The sequence below is a fragment of the Scyliorhinus canicula genome, chromosome 2 (assembly GCF_902713615.1).
Source record: "Scyliorhinus canicula chromosome 2, sScyCan1.1, whole genome shotgun sequence".
NCBI classification, from domain to species: domain Eukaryota; kingdom Metazoa; phylum Chordata; class Chondrichthyes; order Carcharhiniformes; family Scyliorhinidae; genus Scyliorhinus; species Scyliorhinus canicula.
This window is the reverse complement of record NC_052147.1, coordinates 36,864,963-36,883,143: the sequence shown is the minus strand read 5'-3', so window position 1 is coordinate 36,883,143 and position 18,181 is coordinate 36,864,963. Positions and strand designations below refer to the sequence as shown.

Genomic DNA, 18,181 nt, shown 5'->3' with positions numbered 1-18,181 from the left:
TAGGTGGATTGGCCATGCTAAATTGCCCTTAGTGTCCAAAAAAGGTTAGATGGGATAGGGTGGAGGTGTGGGCTTGGCTAGGGTGCTCTTTCCATGGGCTGGTGCAGACTCGATGGGCCAAATGGCCTCCTTCTGCACTGTAAATTCCATGACTAGCAGTAGAGAGAGGACAATGCTGGGAATTAATACTGTCCTATTATGTCTCTGGTACTTGGTGTTTCCAGTTACAGAGGAAATCGTTTATTACTTTGGTGAAGATTTTATTAGTTCTATTGTAGGGCCAGATTCCTCCTGTTGGAGAGTTCAAACAGGAAGCTGGGGAAAGATAGTCATGTATTTGGACGGCGACATCACATTCAAGCAGTTGAGGAGAAAAGGAAGATGGGCAAGTAATGTCTAATAAGAAAGGAATCTAAAGTTCCCATCTTTAATCGCAAATCTCTCTTGAAAAGATTTAAAGATATGGTTATTGCTTAATATATTGGACAACGCTAACTAACTCATAGAAACTGGGTGCAAATGCAACACCTGTACCAAGCCTTCATGGAGATTTGCTGACCCAGAGCTTTCCTGCTCTTGTGGAATCCATTGCGGGTTCCTACAGTTTAAACACCATCTGACAAATCAGTTACCTGTCATCTCTGCCATGTGATCCTGCGGGATGCCCATCACATTGTAACAAGCTTCGATCTGCTGAGCGACTAAGGGTTTGGTCGGCGCCATGAACACGATTTTGCCCGAGGGATACCAGCGGTAGAAGTTGTACATGACCACGGCCGCGATGAACGTCTTGCCCAGGCCGGTGGGCAGACACACCAGCGTGTTGTGGAAGAGGGCCGCCCGGGCAATGTCGTACTGGTATGTACGGGTCGGGTAGTTGCTGGGGTAAATCCACACGTCGCCAGAAGACAGGTCGAAGCCAGGGAGGGTGGCGGGCGGCTGGCTGTGTGAGGCCGGCCTAGGGCCAACCAGGTCCCGCTCAGCCTCAAACACCGCCACCAGCAGCACGTCGTCATCCTCGCCGTCCAGGAAGCCATCCGCCGGTACCGGGGCTTCCTCCCGCCTGGTCTGGGCCGGGCGACCCGCAGGCCCGATCTCAGCGCTCCTCCCGCCCTGGGACTGGGATCCCGGCGCTTTGCCGCCCCAGCTCTGGAACAAGGTCCTCTGGCGCCCGCCGCTCATTCGAGAAACTTCCATAAACCCCTTACTGCTGCGGGTCGGGCGGCATGGTTTAGTCTTAGTCTCACGCCGGTTCCGATGCTTGAATATTGGTTTTGTTGGCCGGCGCTCAGCCCAGCATTTGAATCTGGCGCATCTGTGTGACGTCTAGAGTTCGGCGCATCTGTGTGACGTCTAGAGTTCGGCGCATCTGTCTGACGTCTAGAGTTCGGCGCATCTGTGTGACGTCGAGAGTTCGGCGCATCTGTGTGACGTCGAGAGTTCGGCGCATCTGTCTGACGTCCAGGAGTCCATCCACTTCTGTTGCTCGGGTTGCCTCCCGCTGGACAAGGTGGCCCTCTCACTTGGGCCTGACTTTTCGCCAAGTCTCTCCGGGCCTCGTTGAGAAGAGCACCTATTCCCGGGGCGTGAACGTTTCCGGCTGATGGGGGAAACCGCGCGGTACCATCTGTCCCCGGCGTCCTTAATTATGTGGATAGGCGCCCCGTCGTACCCGGTCGCAGCCGGACATCCTCCCTGTCTGTGCAAACGCGGAGATGTCTGGAAGTGGGGGAGGCGGCTGAGAAGGGAAACCGATCCTGCGAGGGCGCAGGTGGCTTCATTCGTTCCCACCAGGGGTAACCCCAGCTGCTCGCATAAACCGCAACCAACATGCCAGGGAGCATGGGCCTTAGTGACAATGGCATAATTCTGCCTTACTGCCAGTGCATCCACTCTGCGGTGGAGTGGCCCCTGTGCCTCCTTTACTCTTCAACATCAGCCAACGCTGTGTAGAAGGGGGCGGGGAATGGGTGGGAATTGGACTTGTATGCAGAGGGCACCAGCAACCTCTGCAAATCACAAACCTGTCAGAGCCTTTTTCGTGCATGTGGATGGGCTTAGCACTTCAGTGAGCTGGCTCACAACCCTTCGAGACAACGTGTAGTGCAGTTGTGCCCTGCCACACAACAGTGTATATCCTGTCAGGACAAGGTGGTTTTCAATCTATCTTTGTATTTGTGGATGTTATTGTGTTTCTGTATTTGAAAGGCTAAATGACTTCAGGTTGGCATGTATGGCAATACTGTAATTTTTTTTTCAAATTGAGTACCCAATTTGTTTTCCAATCAAGGCGCAATTTAGCATGGCCGGTCCACCTACCCTGCACGTATTTTGGGTTGTGGGGCTGAGACCCATGCAGACATGGGGAGACTGTGCAAACTCCACACAGACAGTGACCTGGGGCCGGGATCGAACCTGTGTCCTCAGTGCCGTGAGGCAGCAGTGTTAAACTGTGCCACTGTGCCGCCCTAGCAATAAGGGTTTATGACGTGAAAGCAAATAGGGATTAAAGGAAAATTAGGCTGTTCCTTTGCAACCAAGGGCTACCTGAGGACAGATAGAACTTTGAGTTAATTTTAAGCTAGAGCCAAACGAATGTCTCAGAAAGGCAGTTGAGTCAAAGGAACATAGAACAAGGTCCTGTTCAGAAGAATTCGCAGAAAAAGTACTCTGAATTAAAGAAACAGTTAGCTAGGTGAGAATTAGACAATCAAACATTTAGTGACCTCTTAATACAGCATATGAAGCACTAGTGATCTGTTAGCATGGCTGGGTACCAGAGAGATCGTGTGGAAGCTTGAATGCATATGGCAATCCAAGGCAGAGGAATATTGAAAGGAGAGATTGAAGTCCTGGAGGTGGATCCTTGGTGAAGGCTTTCAACAGAAAGCTTTGTTTGGATGTGGATTCCAACCATGTTCTTCAAGAGTGGAGTTTGGAATTTGGAAACACTCATGTGGAAGTCAGAGTTCCAGTGAGACCAGTTGGCTCACAATTTGAAAAGCAATATGGAGGGCACTGAGAACATTAGAATATCATGTGTTACCTTGCAATTTTGTATATATCTGTAAAGGGTGAAGAAGTATTGTATTATAGTTAATCTTTTCTTGTTTAATAAATGTCTGATTCTTTTGTTGGCAGTCCTGTGATTCTGTTCATCTGTGTCCCTAAACAAAAAAAAATACGATCTATTGAGCCGAGGTCCAATCCAGGACTTGACTGTCCAGTGGTAACAATCTTACAAGTGGAAGTATGAGAATTGAACCAATTTGCAATATTCAAATCGATGCAACTCATCGCAAACCCATCTTTTTTATTGCCTTTGAACAGGGGATGAGGCATAATCGGCAAGAACGAGAGAAGTCGAGAGAACATCTGACAGAGCTCGAAGAGAGGGTAACTCAGTTGGCAGACACAGCAGGACCTGGCAGTTGGCAATGAGGACCTTGGACTTGAGCATTCACCCAGTAATGTAGAAACAGATAATATGGGCAGGAGGAGGCCATTTGGCCCTATGAGCCTGCTCTGCCAATCATTATGATCATAGCTGATCATCCAACTCAATATCCTGATCCCCCCCCCCCCCCCATTTCCTTTGATACCTTCGTCCAAAGTTGAAAACAGCATTTTGGCCTCAACTGTTTTCTGGTTAAGGAGCCATCCAAGGGGGAAAAAGACCTGATGGTCAAATGTGTCTCCATCTTGGAGGCATCTCATGCTGTCACTTGCACTCTCTCATTTACCAAAGCCATAAGGAAGAGGCCAAGGATGAGGATTCCATGTCAGGCCTCAGCACAAGCCCTAGTGAGGGAGAAGCCAGCACCGAGAACAAGAGGAAAGACGCTCACTTATAAAGGCAACACCTGCACCCTCCACCAGTCCAGGGACACAAACACATCTTCTAGCTTAGGATATGGTGTCACTACATGGACATGTGTTTGTCACAGGAGGCGACCTGGTCAGCCAAGCTTACCGACAATCAACTGCTGGGGACGAGGCATCCGTGAGCTCCAAATCTGATGACGAGTCTCTGGAATTAGCCTTCCAACTAATAGTGAAGAGTCAGCAAGAGACTCCACAAGAGACGCAGGAGCAGGCGTAGGTCATTCAGCTCATCGAGTTGCTCCACGATCCAGTGACATCATGGCTGATCTGATATAATCTTCAACTCCACTTTCTTGCTTTGTTCCCATAACCCTTGATTCCCTTACTGATTAAAAATCTGTCTCACTCAACCTTGAACCCACTTAATAACCCATGCTCTACAGCTCTCTGCAGTAAAGAATTCCATTACAATGTTAAGATAAGCCTTCTTGCGGCAAAGATTATTATTATATTATGATGTGATGCCCACATGTGTGTTCATCAAGGTCACCACGTCAATGGTGGGGGATGCCATAGAGAACCTGGTCCAACAGAACGCCCAGTTTTTGCTGGAGATGCACACAGACTCCATTGCTGGGGACGTATCACCTCAACCTCCCTCCAGGTTCCCTTTCTGATCAAGAGTCAAGCCAGGCCGTTGGCACCCTCCAGGAGGAGGATGGGAGCCGGACACCCCTGGGTTATTCATTCGGGCATCTCTGCTCTGTCCAAATCCCCTTTGCCTGTGGCCTCTTCAGCTTCATCCTCTATCACTGCAAAAGGAGCTGTTGGCCCACAGGACAGCCAAAGGAAATCGGGGCTCTCCAGAGGATAATTTCCAAAAACTGCAACAGCAACAGGGCAAACTAGTCGCAAGGTTGCCTCTACCCATGCTCCAGATATCAGAGGAGCACCGAGAAGAAGATAAGGCCTCAGGAAATAAGAAAATTTGATCAGAACTGGTTCACAGGAGAACACATGATTTTCACAATCCTACTTCCTGTAAACATCACTTTTCACAGCTGCATGTCTACTGTCTTTTTTCAGTGTGATTCAAAGGCTTAGTGCACTTGCCCCCACATCCCCAACACCTGTATTGTGCCTACCTGGTCCCTCGGGTGAGTTTGCAGGGAGAAGGATACGTGGCAGATCCTTTGTGAACTGTATGCAAAAACACTCCCATGCACACTGAGCCTTCATCTGTCAAACTCATATAAACCAGATTCCCTGCATATTAAATATTGCCCATTGGGGTTCCCTTTCAGTTATCCATTTGAGATTAACTGCATCTCTGTCCACCCACTGTCCCAACTCCCATGCATCGTCTCAACCCATCCAGCACAAGGCTCTGCTTACTTTTGATTTGACCGCATGTCGTTGTCAGCTTTTTTCTCTACTCTGGTACGATTTCCCGTCCCCCCCCAGAATTATATTCGACCTTCCCACAATCACCCTCCAACCTCAACACGTTTTTACTTTGAAAAAGTCCAGGTGAACGTTCACGTTGGCTTTGTACCCATCCACATTGACCTGCCCGACCTCCTCTTGCCCACCATCCCAGGTCTGTGTCCACCTCCCAACTAACTAACCTCGCCACCCTTCCACCTGACACGGTGCACTCTCACCCTTCCACCCTACTAGCTCCCTCTGCCCCCCAAACCTTGACCATTCTCTCCTAACAAGCTCATTGAGTTCTTCCTTGTGGAGTCAGAGGTGATTCCCCCCAACGCCAATCTGTGAGATCATTCAGCTGGACGTTCCCCACCCCTTCATGTCTGGATGACATTACAACCCCCTCCAACATCACACACCCAAACGAATTTACACCACCTACCCTTCACACACCTGAACGGTATTACACCCTCCTTTACAGACCTGGATGATATTATACGACCCACAGCTAACCTTCTGTCCGTTCGCTCTACTGGCTGGCTGCCCCCCTGCAAAATCCTTTCCTCACCCCAGCCACCAACACCTCTCAGCCCACACACACCGACCATATCAGCAGTCCCTCTTGCCTTTAACCAACCTCCACACACTGCTGCCCAACAGTACTTCCTGCTGTCTTCCATCCCACAGTTCGAGGATCCAATCCCATGGTGCTGTCACTGAAAGAAGGTCCAAATTCATGGCAAGCACATGTTATGTCACCCAAAACTAGTATCTTTAATTGAAATAAGTGCAATTATTAGGACATGAAAGCAAAACTAGCTAAAGTGAACTGGCAAATGAAGTTAAGGGAAGGTCAATAGAGATGCAATGGCAAACATTTTTATGGATATTTCAGAATCCAACAAGAAAGAAATATCCAAGGGGCAGATTTTCCCCCATCCATGGTTAACTAAAAATGTCAAAGAATGCATCAATTTTTTTTAAAAACCATAATTGTGCATGGCGGAAATTCAGAAAACTAAAGAAAGACTGAAAGATTAGGAATTAGGACAAAAATTAGAGTACGAGTGAAAGCTTGCTAGAAATAGAAAGACAGTAAGAGTTTCTGTAGATCATTTAAAAAGAAAGACTTAACAAAGTGAGTATTGGTCCATTGAAAGTGAGCCTGGGGAATTAATGATGGCAAATAAAGAGATGACCTGAATCGAATAATTATTTTTCATTGGGCTTCACTATAAATGATACAAGTAACATCCTACAAACAGCTGTAAATCAGAAATTGGAGGGGAGAGAAGAACTCGGGAAAATTACAATCACCAGGCAAGCGTTACTTGACAAATTGTTAGAGCTGTGGGCTGACAAATCTCTAGATACTAATGGACTTCACCCTAGACTTTTAAAATAAATGGCTAGTGAGATACTTGATGCATTGGTTTTAATTTTCCAAGCTTCTCTAGATTTGGGGAAGGTTCCGTGAGGTTCAAAAATAGCAAATGTAACTCCTTTATTCAAAAATGGGTGGGGAAAGACAGAAAGCAGGAAACTACATGCCAGTTAGCTGAACTTCTGTGATAGTGAAAATGTTAGACACTGTTATTAAAGATACTATGCCAGGGTGCTTCGAAAAATTCAAGGCAATCAGGAAGGGTCAACATGGTTTTGTGAAAGAGAAATCATGGTTAACTAATTTATTGGAGTTCTTTGAATGAGTCATATGTGCTGTAGATAAAGCACAGCTGATTATATATACTGTTCATGTATTTCCACAAGCATTTGAAAAGGTGCCATACCAAAGTTTATTGTAGAAAATAGAAGCTCATGGTGTAGGGAGTAACCTATTAGCATAGGTAGCTAACCGGAAACTGAGTTGGCATAAATGAGTTTTTTCTGGGAGACAGAATGTAACAAGTGGTGTGCCACAGAGTTCAGTTCTAGGGCTTCAACTTTTTACAATTTATATAACAACTTGGATGAAACCGATCTCGAACCAGTGTTCTAGCGAAAAGGATAAATAGGGTGGTCACATGGACTTTAAACTAGCAAATGGAAGGGAAGGGTAAAACTACAAGAAGTATAATGGTTAATGAGAACGAATGCAGCAGGCCAGTATGTGAGGAGAAGCTAGAGGTTCCAAGGATGAACGCTCAGGGCCAGTCTAACGACTACAGAGGGGAAGGGAAATGAAAAAAGTCAAAATGTAAGATAACTGGGGAGTGAAAGTTGGGGATGAGGCTGAGTGTTATCAGAGATTAATAAAAGGGGTCGAAATGTGTGAAAAGCGTGGTGCACAAAAAAATCCTGCAAGGGACATTCACATCAGTAGGACATATTTTAAAACGTTGTACCAAAATGTACACAGTATTCAGAATAAAGTTAATAGAGACAAATGGATATGATTTGGTGGGGATTATTGAAACATGGTTGCAGGGGGACCAGGACTGGGAGTTGAATGTCCAAGGGTACTCAGTATTCCAAAAGGATGGAACAAGAAGTGGAGTTGCTTTGTTGGTTAAAGATGACATCATGTCTGTATTAAGAAATGATATTAGCACTTAAGGGCCAAAATGTTGTATCAATCTGGGTGGAAATAAAAAAACAAATGGAAAACTTCCTGGTAGGAATAATTTATAGGCCCCTGGGCAATTCTTCCAAAGTGAGGCATAGTAAAAAAAACAAGAAATAATGAGGGCTTGTGAGAAGGGCACAATGCTAACCTTGGATGATTTTAACATGCGTATTGACTGGACTAATCAAATTGGCAAGGGTAGCCTCGAGGACTGTACATAGACTGTATTAAGGATCGTAGTAGAGTGCCATGGTAGAGTTTTAGCATTGGGAAGGGGGTAATTTTACAGGCCTGAGGAACGAGTTGGCCCACGAATAATTGAAGGTAGGACAGTTGCGGAACAATGGCAGATGCTCAAGGAGATATTAAATACCTCTAGAATATTGCTGAGAGGAAGAGGAATTGTAAAAGGGAGAAAAACATTCCATAGCTAAACAAGGAAGTCAAGGAAGATATAAAGGCAAACACTAAGGTGTACCATACTGCAGAAGTTAGTGGCAAACTAGAGGATTAGGAGAAAAGGTTCAGCTGCTAAAAATAAAATCAAAAGAGCCAGGATGAACTATGAAAGGAAACTAGCAGAAAACAAACACTGGTACCAAAAGCTTCTATAAGTATCTAAAGAGGAGGGCGCCCTCGAGGAGACAGGTCGTAGGTCGGATCGCTCCCGCCCGCGATGGGCAAACGGACCTTTTTTAACAGACTTTTTTGGGACCTGGCAGCCTGAATCGGTGGAGGAGACGATAGGGAAGAGGCTTCCTTTCCGGGGTATGGGCAGCTGGACTAGAAGTGGTCGAGTGGAGTGGCAAGGATCGAAGCGGGAGCAGCGGGGACTCCAGGCCGGACGGCCAAGCATGACGGACGGCGGGGAGCGGAGGAGCAGATGGAGTTCTTCAAGAACTGCTTCGTCGAGCTGAGGAGGGACACGCTGGACCCGATGAGAGCGGTGATGGACCGAATGGTCGAGACACAGGCGGTCCAAGGGAAGGCGCTCAGGGAGGTCGAGGCGAAGCTCTCCAGCCAGGCAGGCACAGTAACGGAGCTGGAGCACAAGGTGGAGGAGCTGAACGCCCATCAGAGGAGGATGCAGGAGCAGCTTGAAGAGCTGGGGAACAGAGCCAGGCGGCAGAATTTAAGGATCATTGGCCTCCCCGAGGGCTGCGAGGGGTCGGATGTGGGCGCATACGTGACGGGTATGCTTGAGGCGCTGATGGGACCGGAGGCCTTCCCTCAACCCCTGGAGTTGGATGGGGCACATAGAGCCCCCGCACGGAAGCCCAGGACGGGCGACCGACCGAGGGCCTTGGTGGTCCGCTTGCACCGGCTTGCTGACAGGGAACGTGTGCTGCGATGGGCCAAGGCGGAGAGGAGCAGCAGATGGGAGAACTGCGAGGTGCGCATTTACCAGGACTTGGGAACAGAGCTGGCCAAAATGCGTGCAGGATTCATCAAGGTAAAGGCAGCCCTCTACAAAAAGGAGGTGAGGTTTGGAATGCTGTATCCTGCAAAGTTCTGGGTTACGTTTGAGGAACTCCACTACTATTTTGAGACACCAGAACAGGTTTGGACCTTTATTAAAGATAAGAAACTGGACTTGAACTAATGGGCACTTGGTTCTTTCAGTGCTGTACAGTGGCGGCGGTCTGTTAACCTAATTTGCTTTGATTAGGTGTGGACTTTTATTAAAAGAAGAAGCTGGACTGGAACTAAAGGACTTTGGGCTCTCAGAGCTTTTGTGTGGCGGCGGTTTGTTAAACTATCCTGTACTGTAATGTTTTATCCAAGATTGTTTTCAGCCTGGACAGAGAGTGGGGGCTGGAGGGCGCACTGTTAAGGGTGTTTTGGGGGGATTGCAACAAGGGGGGGGGGGGGGGGGGGGAGGGACCCTGCAAAGGGGGCCCTGCACTTGGTACCTTTTAGCGGGAGATCGGGCCCTCTGATAGGGGGATGGGCTAGGGGCTGGTTACGGGACTTGAAAGGGCACGGTGGGATACAAATAGGTTAATGGGTCCCTGGTGTGTGGGGGGAGGGCCCGAGCGCTGGGACGGGAGACAGGCAGGCGCCAAGGGCAGGGGTCAGCGTAGCTAGCGTAGGTCAGGGGGCACCAGGAAGAGTCGGAGGTGGGGCGGGCTAGGGCCAAGCGCAGGGCTGACCTGGCAGGTCAGGCCTCAGGGGGCAGGGGAGGCCGGGGGGGAGGGGGGGGGGGGGGGGGAGAGGGTTGGGGTCACGTTAGTTTAGTTGAACACGTGTGGCATGGGCAAACAAAGCTGGCAGGGGAAGTGCCTTATTAACATGCTTATTCTTTCCCACTGTTCATTTTCACTATGTTAAGGCTCTTTGCACAGGGCCATTTTTCTCTCTGTAACTGTTACAAATTTGTGTTAAATAAAAAACTCAAAATTTTTTTTTTAAAAGTATCTAAAGAGGAAGAGAATAGCTAAAGTAAATGTTGGCCTTTAGAGGACGATACTGGTGAGGTGTTAAGATGTCAGAGGTACTGAACCAATATTTTACCTCTGCCTTCACGGTAGAAGATAGATGATAATAAAAGTTATCCAAAAACTACAGTTAATGCAGAAGAACTTGGTGCAATAGCCATCACTAAGGTGATGATATTGGTAAACTAATGGGATTAAAGGCAGATAAAATTTCAGGACCTGATAGGGTATTAAGGAAGGTGGCAGTAGATATAGAGGATGCATCGGTTATATTATTTTGAAATTCCCTGTATTCTGAAAGGGTCTTGGTGGATTGGAAAAGTGCTAATGTGATGCCCTAAAAGGGAGAGGGGCAAAAAGTAGGAAACTATAGATCAGTTAGCTTGACCTCTGTTGCGGGGAAGTTGCTGGAATCAACCACCCTGCCCAGAGCCCAACAACCCGGGAGCATCTGATCACCTGGGTGACACCCACCCCACCCCCACCAATATGCCATTATGCCTGGTCCACATTTGTGGAAACCAGTGCTAAACGGTGCCACGGCGAGGTCTCCCAGCGCAGGCGTTCAATCCCACACCTTGGGATAGTCTGGCGTAGACATATTCAAGTGAGGTTAACTGCTCACTTGATACACTGAGAGGGATCCAGATCATGACATCTCGCGAGCATCCCCAGCATTGAAAATTGTGCGAGAGGCCTCTCACAAGATTTACTGGCCTCGTGGCATCACTGAGTCAAGTGTGGCGAGACCATGCAATCATACCCTTATCTAATTGCTGAGAAATTGCTCAGCTCTCAAATTCAGAGAGATTGGGTATCCTAGTGTATGAATAACATAAGGCTAATATGAAGGTACAGCAAGTAATTAAGAAAATTAGAAGGTCATTGCTTATTGCGAGAGGAATTGAATATATAAAGAGGGAGACTATGTATTTCTTGTAAGGGACACTGATGAGACCACATCTAGAATAATGTGTAGAGTATTGTCCCGTTATTTAAGGAAGGATGTAAATATATTGGAAGCAGTTCAGAGAAGGTTTACTAGACTAATACCAGTAATGAGCAGGTTGTCTTCTGTGGAAAGGTGAGATGGGTTAGGCTTGTATCTGGAGTTTAGAAGATTAAGAGGCGACTTAAGATCCGGAGGGGTGTAATGTTCTTGTCGGAGGGCCTTATTTATTACAAGAACACTTGTAGTTAAAGCTCGAAACAATTTGTTAACATTAAGTGTGGGTAAACTATATACAAGAGAACAGATGAAAAAACAGTAAAATCATGCACAAGCAACCTCTCGCTTTGACTTCCTCTAGCCCAGGGGTGGGCAAACTACGGCCCGCGGGCCGCATGCGGCCCGCCAAATGTCTTTATAGAACATAGAACATAGAACAGTACAGCACAGAACAGGCCCTTCGGCCCTCAATGTTGTGCCGAGCCATGATCACCCTACTCAAACCCACGTATCCACCCCATACCCGTAACCCAACAACCCCCCCCCTTAACCTTACTTTTTTTTATTAGGACACTACGGGCAATTTTTTTTTGCATGGCCAATCCACCTAACCCGCACATCTTTGGACTGTGGGAGGAAACCGGAGCACCCGGAGGAAACCCACGCACACAGGGGGAGGACGTGCAGACTCCGCACAGACAGTGACCCAGCCGGGAATCGAACCTGGGACCCTGGAGCTGTGAAGCATTTATGCTAACCACCATGCTACCCTGCTGCCCCATGCGGCCCACCAAGTCATTAAAAAAATTAATAAATTTTTAATTATTATTTTTTAAGGTTAATGGAGGGGGGGGCTGTTGGGTTACTTACTGGTATAGGGTGGATACGTTGACTTGAGTAGGGTGATCATTGCTCGGCACAACGTCGAGGGCCGAAGGGCCTGTGCTGTACTGTTCTATGTTCTATATGAGGCGCCCAGAATCATAATCGGGTGAAGTGATTATTTTACTTAATATACTATGCGGCCCTTTAAAATTGTGAATTTCTGAATGTGGCCCTTGCACGGAAAAGTTTGCCCACCCCTGCTCTAGCCAGTCTGACTGACTTTAACATTCACTTATATACTAGTGAGACTTCTAGTGGTCAATCGGTGAATTACAACACAACCATGATATCACTACAAGGGGTATCGACAGGGTATATATGGAAGACATGTTTCCTCTTATGGGAGAATCTAGGACTCCGGGTCACTGTTTAAAAATAAATGGTTGGCCATTAAGTCCGAGATGAGGAGAATTTTTTCTTTTACAGTAGTGAGTCTTTGGTTCTTCCGTCCTCAAAAGGCAGTTGAAACAGAGCCTTTAAATATTTTGAAGGCACAGATAAGTAGATTCTTTTATAAATAAAAAAAGAAATTTAGAGTATCTAATTACTTTTTTCCAATTAATGGACAATATAGCGTAGCCAATCCACCTACGCTGCACATCTTTGGGTTGTGGGGGTGAGACTAGGCAGACTTGGGGAGAATGTGCAAACTCCACACGGACTGTGACCTGGGGCCAGGACTGAACCCGGTTCTTTGGCTCCATGAGGCAGCAGTGCTAACCACTGCACCACCGTACAGCCCCAGAGATGGGTAGATTCTTAATATAGAAAGGGGTGAAAGGTTATTCGGGGTAGAGACGAGGTTACAATAAGATCAGCCATGATCTTATTGAATGGCGGAGCAGATTTGAGGTGCTGAGTGGCCTATTCCTGCTTTTATATATTTGTATATATGTAGACATAAGTGCAGTTTTTAGGATTATATGTCTTTCACTGAGCGGTGCATTCTTGATTTTATCCAGTTTCCTTCTGTGGTTGCTCCACCAGAGCATGCACCTCCTCCACTTAAACCAGAGTCCATTCTAAGGCTACAACAAATGCTGATCTTGACAACTAGTATGTTCGTGTATGAAAATAACCAGTGGATACTCTTGAGTTTGCTTTACTATTATGGAGAGACAACTGATTGACGTCTACCTGCAGGGCACAGCTGAAATCCGACACTCAATAAAGGAAGAAAATTGATTCAGTTTGTTTATTTTCTTCCATTTTTGGTGGTGGGGGATGGGGAGTGAATTAATGTAGATTGTGCCAAGCACCAATGTGGTGCAGTGCATGTCATTTATTTTGTAAAAAAACAACAAATTCCACAAATAGTATTTATTATTATCACAAGTAATTATCACAAAGGGTTGGTTTAGCACAGTGGGCTAAATAAATGGATTGTAATGCAGAAAAAGGCCAGCAGCGCGGGTTCAATTCCCATACCCCCCCCCCCCCCGAACAGGGGCCGGAATGTGGCGACTAGGGGCTTTTCACAGTAACTTCATTGAAGCCTCCCTGTGACAATAAGCGATTATTATTATTAAGTAGGCTTACATTAACACTGCAATGAGGTTACTGTGAAAATCCCCTGGTCACCACACTCCGGCGCCTGTTCGGATACACGGAGGGAGAATTCAGAATGTTCATTTCACCCTACGAGCATGTCTTTTGAGACTTGTGGAAGGAAACTGGAGCACCAGGAGAAACCCACTCAAGAGACGGGGAGAACGTGCAGACTCCGCACATTCCCCAAGCGGAAATCGAACCTGGGACCCTGACGCTGTGAGTTATTATTGAGAATTATAGAATAATGAGCTGGGATTCTTGTCCTACATCCGGCAAATAAAAGGATGAAAGTTAAAATCAGAACTTAAAAATAAACTGAAAATTTATTTACGAAGTAATAAACTAAGATATTTGCCCTATGGACATCTAATCTGAATCAGCTGATTGTTCAAGCTGAAAATTAGGTCGCAAAACTGTTTCTATGAAGTAATTTATTCAAAATATTTCTTATTCAACATATTTCATTCAGCAATTCATGTAATTACCTACTTTCAGACAATTATTTTAATAACCATTTTTAATCCCACAAATATGAAACACTTAAATTGATACAAAATTATTATCAAAATCCACGTTTGACAGAAATATCTTTCTTTTCACAATGTATTTACTTTATTTGCTTTATTTGCCTTGGGTCTAGTTTAAATAGATTTATAATCTTTATTAGATGATATCTAATAATCATTCTCTATGTTCTCAGTGTCTCTCTCTCTAAACCCTCAGGATCAAAATCTACACCTATTTCCTCAATATGTGTTAATACTCTGAATATCTCATCATCGATGTCAAAGGCAACATCAGTAGCGTCACTTTCTACGTTTTCATTTTCACTGTCCACATTTTCGATGTCTGTGTAAACATTAAATATTTCACGATAGACCGCAGTCGACATTCTTCCTTCTTGAGCCAAAATAACAAGGTTTCTTGATTCTACTCAACTGTTATATTTGTTGAGGTTTTTCAGGAAGTGTTTTGATTTAGTTGTTATTCCCATAAGAAGACCTTGTTAACATGTTAACAAGGGCAGCACGGTAGCATGGTGGTTAGCATAAATGCTTCACAGCTCCAGGGTCCCAGGTTCGATTCCCGGCTGGGTCACTGCCTGTGCGGAGTCTGCACGTCCTCCCCGTGTGTGCGTGGGTTTCCTCCGGGTGCTCCGGTTTCCTCCCACAGTCCAAAGATGTGCGGGTTAGGTGGATTGGCCAGGCTAAATTGCCCTTAGTGTCCTAAAAATAAGGTTAATGGGGGTTGTTGGGTTACTGGTATAGGGTGGATACGTGGGCTTGAGTAGGGTGATCATTGCTCGGCACAACATCGAGGGCCGAAGGGCCTGTTCTGTGCTGTACTGTTCTATGTAACACTCACTGGGTCAGGTGGTTCATTCACGATTGGCAATCATACGTTACCATTTTCACAACACATTGAAGGTGGCCCATTTTTTTCCATTTCATAGCACCACGATATTCACATACCTTTGATCTACTGCCAATGTCATATTCGGCTCTGACTTATAATTATGAGAATCAGAGATGAAAGCTTCAACTTCTTTCCTTCTTGCCCCAGCCTCTTCTTGTTCCTGTTCTTTAAATTCTGTCTGTCAACCTTTTGCTTTTTTTCTCCAGCCTCTTCAACTTTTCTGATTCTGATAATTGAGGTATCAAGATAATAATAATAATCTTTATTATTGCCACAAGTAGGCTTACATTAACACTGCAATGAAGTTACTGTGAAAATCCCCTAGTCGCCACACGTCGGCGCCAGTTCGGGTACACGGAGGGAGAATTCAGAATGTCCAAATTACCTAACAGCACATCTTTCAGGAATTGTAGAGGAAACCAGAGCACCCGGAGGAAACCCACGAGGACACGGGGAGAATGTGCAGACTCCGAAAAAGATGTGGATAAAGTAGATGTGGAGTGGATGCTTCCTCTTGTGGTGCATTCTAGAACGAGAGGTCATAGTCTTAGGATAAGAGGTAGCAAATTTAAAACAGAGTTGAGGAGAAACTACTTTTCCCAAAGGGTTGTGAATCTGTGGAATTCACTAGCCCAGAGTGCGGTGGATGCTGGGATAGTGAGTAAGTTTAAGGAGGAGTTAGACAGATTTTTGATTGGTAATGGGTTGAAGGGTTATGGAGAATGGGCAGGACTGTGGAGTTAAAACCAGGATGAAATCAGCCATGATCAAATGGCAGAGCAGACTTGATGGGCCAAATGGTCTAATTCTGCTCCTATATCTTATGCCATCTGTCACTTGCCCTCACCAAGTAATAACGTGGTTTTTCAGAACAAAACTTTGATGAAACAAATAAAATACAAGAAAACAAATCAAATATGAAAGAGACTGGTATTTCTGGGATGTAAATTTGTGAAATTCTTTCTTGGAATCTCCGGTTAACGTTGGGTAAAGTGTGGGCACGATTCTCCAGAAAGATTTCTGTGGTAGAAAGCGGTAACTCCGTAAGCTTCCCGATGCTCAGCCTGGCGAGGTCAGGAACACTACCCAATGTTAATTGGTCCACTTAATGAGGGCCCATGAGTTCTTCACCACTAATGAAGGCTCGCCAGTTGATTTGCCGGGAGCGCTCTTGCCAGCCCCCAACTAACAATATCAAGCAGCACTTAGAGCACACGCACAGCCAACCTCACTCAGCTCGCAGCCATGGCACCGAGAAGACCAGCCTCAAGATTCAGGGAGACTCCACAATATGGTGGAGGCCAGTAGGGCTGCCCTGTTCCCCCGAGGGTCCCGGAGGATGAGCCAGTGCTGCCTGGGATGAAGTGACGGTGGCTGTGAGCTCGGGAGGTGTGACCAGGAGGACGGGCCTCCAGCGTTGCAAGAAGGTCAACGACCTACACCGGGCAGTATGGGTGGGTTGGCACCAAAGCTATACCCCCCCCCCCCCCCACCCCCACCCCCCCCCGGACCTTTCCGTCCCCATGCGTGCTTCCACCCCCCAACACTCCATGTGGCCCCCAACCCTCCCTTCACACACCCTCTCCCTTCAGCACCCCCCAACCCTTCCTTCACACCTGCACTGTGAACCATGCGTGCAGCTAACAATACCCTCTCTGTGTCTCTGCAAGAGAAGCTCTCCCACAATCGCTGGGAGAGAGCCCAGACTGGCGGAGGCGTGATGGACATACAAATTCTCACCATCTTCAAGGAACAGGATTCTGGAGGTGACTGGGGTGGCCGAGGACACAGCAGTCACCAGTGCGGAGGTTGGCGCAAGCCATAGAGGTGAGGATCCACCAGGCCCCTCCCAAAGGACCTGTAAAACATGAGTTGTTCTTGCCATATTGAATGACCCAACCATCCCACTGACCACCTGTCCATTCTCCTCCAGAACCTCCAGCTGATGGCGCTGGCCCATCCGCGGTGGCCCCCTCCTCTGCCTCCTATGAGACCACCTCGGAGGAGAGCTCCGAGGGTGCCACGATTGACATGTCACAGCTGTCATCCCCACCCTCCACCAGTGCAGATACATGCACCTCGGTGAGAAACATTAGTGGACAGGCTTTTGGGCACAATCTGGTGAGCACCACATAGTTGCTTATGTACATCAGGTGGGGGCAGGAACGCCCAGGCAAGACAGCAGTCAGAGGTCTGCTGGATCCCGGGACCAAGCTGTTGCCAGTGCCCGCAACCCCAACCCCGTACATTAACCCGCCTCCATCCTTACCCAGAAAGCCCCAACTTCCCTATTCCATCCCTACACCTTCTCTGTATTCACTGCCCAATAATAGTACATCAAGTTCCGGGGAGCTAACCCCACGACTGCCGTCCCTCTGCAGTACAACCTTCCCTCTGCAGTACAACCTTCCTTACCTTGGCCACCTTCACTGCCCAGACAAACAAAGAAATCAGCCTGCCCACCCCCTTGAAAATGCCTCGGGCAAAAAGACCAGCAGGCACTGGAACAAAAACCACAGCAGAATGTTCATCTTCATTGCCTGCACCCTGCCCGCCAATGACAGAGGAAGATTGTCCAACCTCAACAAATCTGCCTTCACCCTCCCCACAAAACTCGAGAAAACTTCCTTAGATCCCCCAAGTCCCAAGGCCTCCATTTATTTTACCAGTATCCTTTTTGAAGAATTTTATTTTAGTTTTGATATGTTACAATCAATACCTCTAACAGTGAGATTTAAAATCTTCACAAGTAAATGCAAAAGGAGTGGAAACACTATTCTATAAGAGAAAGGTTTGGACAATGATCGGAATAAATATCATTTTGATTCTATGAGGAATTAACCACCAGTATCCTTTTTAAAAAAATTTAGATTACCCAATTATTTTTTCCAATTATGGGGCAATTTAGTGTGGCCAATCCACCTACTCTGCACATTTTTGGGTTGTGGGGGTGAAACCCACGCAGACACGGGGAGAATGTGCAAACTCCACACGGACAGTGACCCAGAGCCGGGATCGAACCTGGGACCTCAACCAGTATCCTTTTTGACAACCTTCTCAAATCCTTTTTTTCAAATTTATTATAAATGTTAAGTTTTTACAACAAAATAATTTTCAAGT

General features: G+C 46.7%; 1 protein-coding gene and 1 long non-coding RNA gene across 3 annotated transcripts in view; one reads left to right on the top strand and one right to left on the bottom strand.

Moving 5' to 3' along the window:
* The window catches only part of fancm (FA complementation group M), a 174,282-nt gene extending 172,928 nt beyond the window's left edge, over positions 1 to 1,354 (bottom strand). The window contains exon 1 of one of the 2 annotated variants that reach the window (XR_005457892.1): positions 633 to 1,354. Coding sequence is in view for 1 of the 2 variants with exons in the window: in XM_038776320.1 (XP_038632248.1) it covers positions 633 to 1,197 (565 nt within the window). In the remaining variant the exon portion in view is untranslated. The remainder of the gene's footprint in view (positions 1 to 632) is intronic. The other variant, XM_038776320.1, reaches the window with a different exon arrangement.
* A 40-nt stretch (positions 1,355 to 1,394) lies between these two features.
* Positions 1,395 to 4,885, top strand: LOC119952671. Its single transcript, XR_005457891.1, has 2 exons — positions 1,395 to 2,151; positions 3,331 to 4,885. It is a non-coding gene; the product is annotated as an uncharacterized LOC119952671 (long non-coding RNA).
* Positions 4,886 to 18,181: the final 13,296 nt, after the last annotated feature.